Source organism: Brassica oleracea, chromosome C6 (genome assembly GCF_000695525.1).
Source record: "Brassica oleracea var. oleracea cultivar TO1000 chromosome C6, BOL, whole genome shotgun sequence".
Classification (NCBI taxonomy): domain Eukaryota; kingdom Viridiplantae; phylum Streptophyta; class Magnoliopsida; order Brassicales; family Brassicaceae; genus Brassica; species Brassica oleracea.
Genome location: NC_027753.1, coordinates 32,540,854 through 32,551,304, shown reverse-complemented (window position 1 = coordinate 32,551,304; position 10,451 = coordinate 32,540,854). Strand labels below are relative to the sequence as shown.

General features: G+C 35.9%; 2 protein-coding genes across 2 annotated transcripts; one reads left to right on the top strand and one right to left on the bottom strand.

Moving 5' to 3' along the window:
* The first annotated feature begins 2,115 nt into the window (after positions 1-2,115).
* Positions 2,116-6,888, top strand: LOC106298449 (HORMA domain-containing protein 1). The gene is made up of 22 exons (XM_013734577.1): positions 2,116-2,219; positions 2,339-2,395; positions 2,828-2,924; positions 3,000-3,068; positions 3,156-3,248; positions 3,400-3,520; positions 3,610-3,679; positions 3,776-3,817; positions 4,148-4,276; positions 4,355-4,468; positions 4,559-4,601; positions 4,689-4,724; positions 4,816-4,940; positions 5,042-5,054; positions 5,200-5,276; positions 5,363-5,464; positions 5,570-5,720; positions 5,803-5,882; positions 5,945-6,005; positions 6,087-6,232; positions 6,314-6,430; positions 6,525-6,888. The coding sequence occupies exons 1-22, from the start codon at positions 2,217-2,219 to the stop codon at positions 6,576-6,578; spliced, it is 1,800 nt and encodes a 599-aa protein (XP_013590031.1). The 5' UTR covers positions 2,116-2,216; the 3' UTR covers positions 6,579-6,888.
* A 349-nt stretch (positions 6,889-7,237) lies between these two features.
* Positions 7,238-8,391, bottom strand: LOC106298558. The gene is made up of 3 exons (XM_013734696.1): positions 8,254-8,391; positions 7,793-8,105; positions 7,238-7,508 (listed from the first exon to the last, which is right to left on the bottom strand). The coding sequence occupies exon 2, from the start codon at positions 8,085-8,087 to the stop codon at positions 7,803-7,805; it is 285 nt and encodes a 94-aa protein (XP_013590150.1). The 5' UTR covers positions 8,088-8,105; positions 8,254-8,391; the 3' UTR covers positions 7,238-7,508; positions 7,793-7,802.
* Between the last annotated feature and the right edge of the window lie 2,060 nt (positions 8,392-10,451).

Here is a 10,451-nt window from a genome sequence, read left to right as displayed (position 1 = left end):
TATTAAAGATACACATGATCAAAAAAACATATGAGTAGAAAGCATCATTTAATAGACATTAATATTAAAAATATAATATGTATGTTAATATCATTTAAATTTAATTACATATCCTATCAAATTTTTTAAAAAATTGTTTGGATTAATAAATTTGATTTATACATTCGCACTAATTTAATTATATATGTAATAGTTACTGAGTTTTAATTATTCAATATATATTTATTATTTCATAATATGTAAGAACATATAATACATAAAATAATTTTTATATATAATGTTTATCCCGCGCAAGGCGCGGATCTTAATCTAGTGTGATATTAATTTTTACATCAACTTAATTTAAACAACAAGCATCATTTGCTTCTTTTTGAGATTTCAAATCCGAACCACACTTATATTTCAACGACACGCATCTTCCCAAACAAATTTTACATTATTAAAGTTAGTATAGTAAATAATCATAAGAAAACAGACAATTTGTCAATTTCTAGATTACAAGTTCATAGAAACCTGAAAACAGCCATCCAAAAGTTTAAAAATATTTTCTTCAAAAAAAAAAAAGTTTAAAAATATTCCAAATGATTAGGCTGATATGATCCAATTTTCCCGTATAAAAGCAAAAAATCTAACAACCAATATGTTTCCTTATTTTTGTGTGTTTGCATGTACTGCATATAGAACAACACAACATATTGATCAACACCAATCACAGTAAAGAAACAGAGGGTTTGACAAGAGTTCCTAGCTCTCTCTCTCTCTCTCTCTCTCTCTCTCCTAATATCCCCCATACACCTCACAACATGCATAATTCTCTCAATATAACCTCTTTTTCTAAACAAGTCTTAGTCTTTCTTCACAAGTCTACTAATTGCATCTTCTCTTCTTCTTTTCATGCATTAGCCAGCTTAGCACTTCCCTTTCAAAAGGTCTATCACAAACTCATATGATCGATCATATTAACATCCCGCTTTCGACGATCCAGTTTTTCCTCAAACTGAATGATAGAACTTATACAAAAAGACAACTTCAGCACTCTAGCTTACCATCACTGGTTTCTTGAATGGATTAAGTTACTTTTATTTTGTTAAATGGATTTATCTAGTTTTCCAGTAGATGTATATTACAAATTATTATGGGTGCACTTGAAAAATTAGTAAAAGTATTAATTTTAGAAAATGTTTGGGGGCACATGCACCCATATAAGACCCCAGCTTCGCCTTTAGCTTCAACCCACATATGAATCCTCACCTCGTTCACTAGACCACAAATATGAACTAATGAGTTGGTAACATTAATGTTGTTTCATTAATGAGCCTTCACATGCAAATTCACTCCACTGATCAGTGATCAGATCCTCTACATTGATCGTACTCTTATGAACCTCATTTCACTACGATCACTCAAACCAGTCATAGAAACGTCCAAGAAATTATTATTTTTTTGTAAAACTTCTTACTTGCTGAATCAGAGGCAAGAAACATTATACCCTATCTTGGGTTTGGTGCAAAACTTTCATTATTGAGGTTTGATTGTTTGTTTAATCTGTCAATTTCAGAGTCAATTTCTTTCGGTAATGAGCAATCTGCACTTTCAGTTGCAAATTCGTAAATAAACTAATGATTTAATTTATTTACTAGTTATAAACTTACAACTTACTATTACCAACCAATTAGTTTTGTCCTTCCTATACTTATTTTTTTTAAATATTTAATTTTTCTTTAATATGTAACTATGTATGTGTAACAGTAAAAACGACATGTTTTATTGATAAAAAGATGTTATACTTCTCACAAAATTAAGTTTGTTACATAGGGCATTGTTTAATTTTGTTTTACAAAAAGAAAAGGTTAGTTCTAGGGGCTGATTATAAATTTTCATAAAGTTGAGGTACTTTCCCTTAATAATTTTTAAAACAATACTCAAAAAAAATTGAAACCCCTGAGGTGGGGTCCGCTCAGAGCAACTGATTTGGGTAGCGCTTGTGCGTGACTGTTTTAGCCTATAGGAAGTTAGATGAAATCGGTCAATATTACCCCTACTATCTTCCTGAAATACCAACTTTGCCCCTAAATATCCTTCTCCCTATAAACTGTGAAACTCGCTTTCTCTCTCACTCCCATTTCAATTTATTTTTCGAAAATTTCTCTTTCTCTTTCTATCTCGAAGTTTACTAGCGGAAACGAATCTTCTTCTCCACTCCAAACCTCTCGAAAATGGTGAGTAAAGAGGAAGCCGATCATCGATTTACCCTAACCTGGGTGAAGTTTTCGCTTCGTTCTAGTTCTCGAATCTGATTTTCGCGTTGCTTTTTTTCTTCTTCTTATTCTTCTCTCAGGTAGTGGCTCAGAAGCTCAAGGAAGCTGAGATCACCGAGCAGGACTCGCTCCTTCTGGTAAGCTAAGCGAACCGCCTTCATCGAGCTTTCGTTTCCGTTTCTTATGGATTCGCTAAGTTTATCGTTATTTACTTGTTGTTTTCGAGAGTTTACTGATCTCGATCAGTTCGCGTTAATCATCTAGATATGGATTTTTGTTTACGTTCATCATCGGAATTGATTTTGGTCTTCGTTTATCATCTAGAGATGAGAGATATGATGGAGATTTCGTCTCTTGAATTTTGTGAAAATGGCTCGTTGCTTCCTCGTGATTTTAGCAGATTATCTTGATTTAGATCTAGTATACTGTTTAGAGATTGATTTCGTACCTCGATTACGTTTCAAATCACTGCGATACATTTTGATTTGAAGAGAATCGTGAACGGTTTCTTCGTTAATGCGCGTTAAACGCTGACGTCTTTGTATCGGTGTTGGTTTTTGTTGAAATAGACTAGGAATCTGCTTCGTATCGCTATCTTCAACATCAGCTACATCAGGGGCCTCTTTCCCGAGAACTACTTCAATGATAAATCGGTTCCTGCTTTAGGTAACAAGCTAATCTAATATATCTCAAATTCTATAACTATAGAAAATAGTAACTGGCTGGATGATTTTGAAACAGATATGAAGATCAAGAAGCTGTTGCCTATAGATCCTGAATCACGCCGACTGATTGACTGGATGGAAAAAGGTTTTTTCTATACTAATGATTTTAGCATTTTATTACGCTTCTTGTAAACTGTATTTGACTGATTGTGTTCTCATCACTTGGGTCTAGGTGTCTACGATGCGCTACAGAAGAAGTATTTGAAGACGCTCATGTTCTGCATATGTGAATCAGTTGAGGGTCCGATGATTGAGGAATACTCATGTAAGTTCTTGCGAGATGGTTGATTAGCTTTTTTGTTAAAAAGTATGGTTTGCTGTTGGATTATACGATTGACTGAGAGCTCGCAACTTTCTACTTTAATATATTTGAATCATCCGTTGTTGATTTTGATGAAGAGCCTGTATTACTGCAGTTAATTTCAGCTATTCGGATTCTGATAGCCAAGATGTCAGGATGAACATCAGTCGTACTGGAACTAAGAAACATGGAGGAACTTTTCACTCCACTGCTGACATTACCCAAAATCAAATGAGGTGTGCACTGTGTTAAGATATTTTTGAGGTCTAAATGGTTTTGTCTTCGCTAACTTGCTTTGTAATTTTCATGATTGTGCTGAAACCAGGAGTTCAGCTTGCAAAATGGTTCGCACACTAGTTCAGTTGATGAGGACCCTCGACAAAATGCCAGACAAGGTGATGAATATTTTAACTATCCTTCAGGGGTATTCCATTTACATCAGTTTCCACATTGCTGATGACAGAGTTTACTTTTTTTTGTTTCTGCTCCAGCGCACCATAGTGATGAAGCTTATGTACTACGATGATGTCACGGTATGGTTATAGCATTCATAAGTTCGATAAACATTGGTGATATTATTATGATCTTAATTCAGTTTGAATAGAGCGTCTTTATTGTAATGACTCTGCGATATAAACACTGATATCAAGCAATCAGATTCTGCCCTTGTGAACTCCTACTTTACTTATAAATTCTATACTCTTGTTACGCACATACAGCCTTTTTTGGTTGTGTTTACATACAATTTTTTTCTTTCTTTATGAAAAATGTCAATGCTGTTCATTTGATCTCACTTTGCTCCACTCTGCATGATTGAATGCTCAGAAGAAAGACTGACATCTGTTACTTGAATATTTTTGCAGCCACCAGATTACGAGCCACCTTTCTTCAGAGGCTGTACAGAAGAAGAAGCTCAGCATGTCTGGACAAAGGATCCTCTGAGAATGGAAGTTGGGAATGTTAATAGCAAACATCTCGTGTTAACGCTTAAGGTAATGTGATTAAAAATATGTAACTCGCTACACATATGTCGTCTTATGATGTCTACTCATTGTGGATGATCTGTGCAGGTCAAGAGCGTTCTTGATCCTTGTGCGGATGAAAATGATGACATGCAAGATGATGGAAAGAGTACAGGACCTAATTCTGTACATGATGAGCAGCCTTCTGATTCAGATAGCGAGGTTAACAGTCATTTATCTGCTTTTTACTCAATCTTTACATTCTACGTGGTTTGCCTAAAACGTAATCTGTTTTTTTTCTTTTGTTTCCAGATAAGTCAAACAAGAGAAACTCAATTCCTTCTGGCGCCAGTAGGTAATGATGACTTACAACAAATCTTAGTTTAATGTGACAGTCTAGTTAAGTTTTGCACTAAACTGAGTAAACCTGTTAATCTAACAGAGAAACAAGAGGATGATGATGGAGAGGTTGATGAAGGTGAACTATTATAAAATATTAGCGCAAAAACTTGACTTTGCCGAATAGGAAAAGCTTCCTCTGATTTCACCTACCTGTGAAATGTTTCAAGATAACACACAGGATCCGGTTGAGTCTCAACAGCAGCTAGAAAGGGTGAAGGACTGGATTAACTCCCGCCACCTCGATACTCTGGAGCTCACAGATGTTCTTGCAAACTTCCCAGATATCTCAATAGTAATATGTTTTTCCTCTTCCTATCTACCTTAGGAAGTGTAACCGAGCTCTTTCATAGTTAGTTTCTTGCCGTTCTAAGCCACTCTCTTTTGTTATTCCAGGCTCTGACTGAAGGTAAATCAGTGCTACATGAAAGTCACTACCAACACGGAACCATGAAGCATCGATGAATATGAAATCTACAGCTTTCTACAATTACTATATACTGTGAACTTCAGAGTCTATCTTCCTCCACTAACAGTTACATCCTGACTTTCAGAAATCATGGATCAGCTGGAGAAAGAAGGTGTTCTTTCGAAAACAGGGAAGGAAACATACACTATAAACAGAGAAAAGGTATACAATTGATCCTATCCATTTGATGTCATTCTCTTTGCTTTTTAATTTATCTTGACCATCAGCTAACCCCAAAACATAACCAGACACCATGGAGCGAATTCAACTTTGTGAAAGATGAAGCTGATGGTAAAACTGCTTCCAAGGACGAGAAATCTATAGCTCCTGAAGAGTACATGTACATGAAAGTAAGAGACTCTGACTTCCTACTCTATGTTTAATATACATGCAAAAATGATAGCTAAATAAACATGATCTTGAGATCCATCATTGACACACGTTTTTTTTGTTAGGCTCTGTACCATTCTCTTCCGATGCAATATGTGACAATTACAAAGCTTCACAACATGTTGGATGGTGAAGCCAACCAGACGAAAGTTCGTAAGCTAATTGACCGAATGATCCAAGAGGGCTACGTGGAAGATTCTAGCAACCGCAGACTAGGTTTGCTGTCTCACTTCAGACCCTTCTCTTTTAAGTTTTGTTGGTCGTAAGGCTTCCTCACTGATGAAATTTGTATATACAGGGAAGCGTGTAATTCACTCAGTTGTAACCGAGAATAAGCTAAATGAAGTCAGAAAAGTTCTTGCCACAAATGATGATATGGTAATTTTCCAGACTGTTGAACAAATCCTTGGAAGAGCTTTCTAATGAGAATGGTTTCGCAGGACGTGGATGTTGAAGAGACTGTAAACAAGACCAACGGCCAAGACGCCAAACTAACCCCAGGTATACTCTTTTCCGTCCCTAGCTTTTAGCTGTGTTAACCGGTCTTGATGTTCACGCAAAAACGTTTCTGAAAACAAGCAGATGTATCTACACGCGGAGGCATCCACTCTATTGGATCAGACTTGACACGCATGAAAGGGAGATCTGCGATGCAGCAGAACGGATCGGTTCTAAGTGAACAGACCATCTCCAAAGCTAATAACACTCCGATGAGCAGCAATGCACAGGTTGATCACACACCACTGAATAAACATATACTTTTTGTTTACTCTTGTTTAAGTGTACCTAATCTGGTATAATTGGCTAAGCCTGTGGCTTCGAGGGAGAGTTTTGCTGTAAAAGGAATGGCTGCTAAAATCTGCACGGACGCGGGAACAGACTCTAGCCAAGCCTCACAAGACAGGCGTTACAGGAAAACCAGCACGGTCTGTTAATACAAAACCACAGAGTCTTTTATGTTTTCAACTTAAAAAGTGATAATTTTGAAACTAACATGCCCTTTTGGAATTTGGTTATCAGGTGAGAGACCCTATCCTGCAGTACTCGAAGCGCCAGAAATCTCAGGCTAATTGATGATGGTACCACAGTATCATACACGAAAGCCACCATACTCAGTGGCTATGATAGTATCTGCCCATTCCCATAATCCATAAACTCTCCTGATACACTCGCTTTATTCCCATGCTTAAGTATTATGATCTTTGTTACTTTTGGTACGAGACTTGTTGTGGTTTTATGATATTCCGTATCAGACGCTGCCTTTTGCTTTATCGTTTCTTTTCCCGTTCTGGATTAGTATATCTGTTGCAGACTATTTTCATTCTTCTTTTCCCTTTGAGAATATATTGCAGTAAACGCAAACATGTTTATTGGGGATTACTTACACTAGTGAATCATTTTTGCTATTGTAAAATTTTCCGTTACTGTTCCTCATTCGATAACCACTAATTCTGAACCTAAATTATAAGATCACCAGTCTATCGGAAGCATACACTTGCTGGAATCTCCTATAAGGATTTTGTCGCAACTTAGAACAGTCGTCTTAGTCAGATATTGATTGAAACATTCGTGGTTTGGTTGCCTTTGGAGAGTTTGGTTTGTTTACTTGTGTAAATGATTTGATCAGGCCCTCTCATTGGTGACAGAACTTGGACTTGTAGCAAGTGTTTCATTTCTTAGTGTATGCGTTAATATTAGTAAACCAAGAAGGAAATAGTTGAGCAACAAAACTATAAATAAGTAAATAACATGACAAAGACTCATCACTTCGGAAAGTATATTCATATTCAAAGATGGAAATGGAGAATCAAAACAACTTTACCAAGAAACAATGAGAGAGTATACTCCTCTCTCATTTGTAAACAAGTCTAGAGTGAGTATTATTATTGAGTTTGTACCACGCTTCAAGACACCTGAAAAAAAAAAGTAACGAAGGGAGTACAATCGGGAACTGAAACAGAGACACATGCATCTATCCAGACATCATCACAACGCATCTTCTGCCTGCAAGAAACGAAACAAATGGATCAACAATGAGCTACTTTTGCTAACGAGCTGAAACTTAAATATGTAAGAAGAGAGACTCCTGGAATAAACAATATAAACCAATCCACGTCACAATGTGGATATACTACTACCGAACATAAAACATTTACAAGGTCAAGAGAAGCATCAAAAATCAAGATTATCATATCAAAGCGCAAACACTAATAGTTCACTCTTCAAACCCATTTCCTAAAGCATATACAGACCATTGCAGCTACTAGTAATGATAAGATAAAACTCACCATTGTATGATTAGTTTGAGGATGAAGAAGAGGAAGGATGGTCCTGAAGGAGATCATCATAAGGGTCCCTACGACCAGCAACTTGGCTAATCTGAGGATCCCAACGAAGCTGAGCGTTGTGACGCTCAAAAGTCCAGAAACCATAAGGACGAATAGGCAAAGCCCACATCTCCTTAATCTTCTTGCACCTCTCGTGCATCTCATATATGTGCTCCCTCGCTTTCCTGTCTCTCACCTCCGGATCCTCCATCAGCCTCAGCACCAGATTCTCCGCGAACTCCATTATGAAACCCATCTCTTTCCCCTCAAATCACTGCAATTGAAAGAAACAAACTTTCTCAAAATTTGATTCCCCCAGTCTAGATCTAGGTTACGTTTCTATGAGTCGTACATTACAGCGATCAATCTCTTTACTTGATTACTCCTAAGACAAAACCCTTTTGAAATATAAGGAGACTTACGATTAGATACGAAACCAGAGGAGGATGAAAGATCGCAGAAGCTCTTTGCTTTGGGATTGGTCAGAGAGGCCCCAGAGCGAGTGATGAAGAACAAAACAGAAATCTGATAGAGATATAAACTGCGTGTTGTTTGGTACTTGAAAACGAGGCAACAAGACGTTTTTTGTCTTCTTAAATGCCACGCGGTTTATTTCTCTTTTTACCCAACGCCGTGATCAAATTTCTGGTGAGCCGCTTGTCAAAAAGTTTTATTGTGTTAGAGCACCTGGTCTAAAATATTAGTATTATAATTATTTATTTATGTTTTATTTCTGTAAACCAGTTAGTCATATATTTGAATGACATCTGTCTTTTTAATATCTTACAATTTTTTAAAAACTCATAATTAAATTTTTTTGCTCTTTCTGTCTTTCAATTTTATTTAATTTTCTTTTTCTTTAAATGTTAAAAAACTCTTCTGAAAACTACCATTGGAAATGTTCTTAAAGCCTAATGAACAGAACCTGCATATCCGAAATACAACACCCATTTTCACAAATAAGCACAAATCGTTAGAATAGCACACGAGCTGAAGATTGACTTCAGACTTTTGAAACCTACATGCTAATCCTTGTTCTTTTCTTTGACACTGAAATCAGCAGTAGCGTCCAAAAAATACATTATGACGGAGACAAATTAAACGTGTTTTGAAAAAGAAATCAGTCGCCAACAAATTCTGGAGACACAAAATACAGAGACCATTGTACGAAGAAGATCAATAAGGTTTGGTTCTAAATCGAGTTGGGTTTACAAATTCCATACCATTGAACCCATTTGATTTTTGGATTTCGTTATAAATCGGATATCGGTTATCCAAACACCTACTTTTAACACAAAATATCTATAAAATATTTATTCCTATGTTTTACAACGATTAATCTCGCTACTTGAGTACTTCTAAGACGATGCATTTGAGATCGGGACAAACCCTTTGAGATACAGGAGACTAACGATTAGCTACCAAACAGGGAAATCATAGAAGCTCTTTGTTTGGTCAGAGAGTTTTTGAGTAAGACAAGAGGCCCAGAGCTGGTAACGAAGAAGAACATAAATATGATTAAGATAGGAACTGTGTGTTGTTTGTTACTTTGAAATGAGGAAACAAGACGTTTTTCGTCTGCTAAAAATGCCACGCGGTTTATGTCTCTTTTTACGCAATGCTGTGATCACATTTTTGCCAAGCAGATTCAACTTGCTATATGGCTCCTCCTGCCCACACAATCGACCCTTTTTTCTTGTCAACAAAAATATTAAAGCCGTAAAACATGCAGATTCAAATAATTGTTAGAAAAACCCATGAGCTATAAGATGCACTTGAGACTTTTGAAAAGTGGATTTAATAGCTTATCTAGTTTGAGCAAATGACCTTGAATATTTCACAAACCAATGAAAGCTCTGGCTAGGCCCAACCCTAAAACAAAATGGGCTGGAAGCAAAAACAAAATAATTTGGACTGATTGCATATAAAAATGGAGAACGTAGATGGATGTGTTCAAACTCAGCACCACAAACATATATATCCTACGCTAAACCATCTATGCTACTAAAGATGTTCAACACAAGGTCGAATTATTATATATCTTAAATAAGACCGGAAGCACATGCTTAATTGGCTTGTACCTAAGACCGCTACCGGCTCTGGCATTGATAAAACAAGTGAAGCCAACATAACGGTAAACATTTTAGCTAAACCATATCCTTTTTTTTTTTTTTTTTTTTGAGAAAGAGCTAACCATATCTTTTGATTTACTCGTACCATTATGGCTGGTTACAGACGAGTCTAAAAAGTAAAAATGAACCCTATCAAAACATTCAAATTCATTTCAATTTTTAGGTCAGTTTTCTTTATTCAATTTAGATCATCCAGGGTCAATACTTGCGTGAACGGAAAGAACAAAAACACATGTTACTCTTATATAAAGAAACAATTCACACTGAATAGTAAACACTAGAAAAAATTTCATCTGAGATTCAATCATAAAATCAATTTTCTAATGAAAAAAATATAAATTAACTATGATAATTTTCATTTCTCTAAAATTGGTCTAGTCAAATACACATTATACCCTTTCAGTTTTCGAAAGAAAAAAAATTTAGATTTAATTTTTGTGAAACAAAAATATATTTTCTAGATTTATGTATTGTTTCAAAAAAATAAA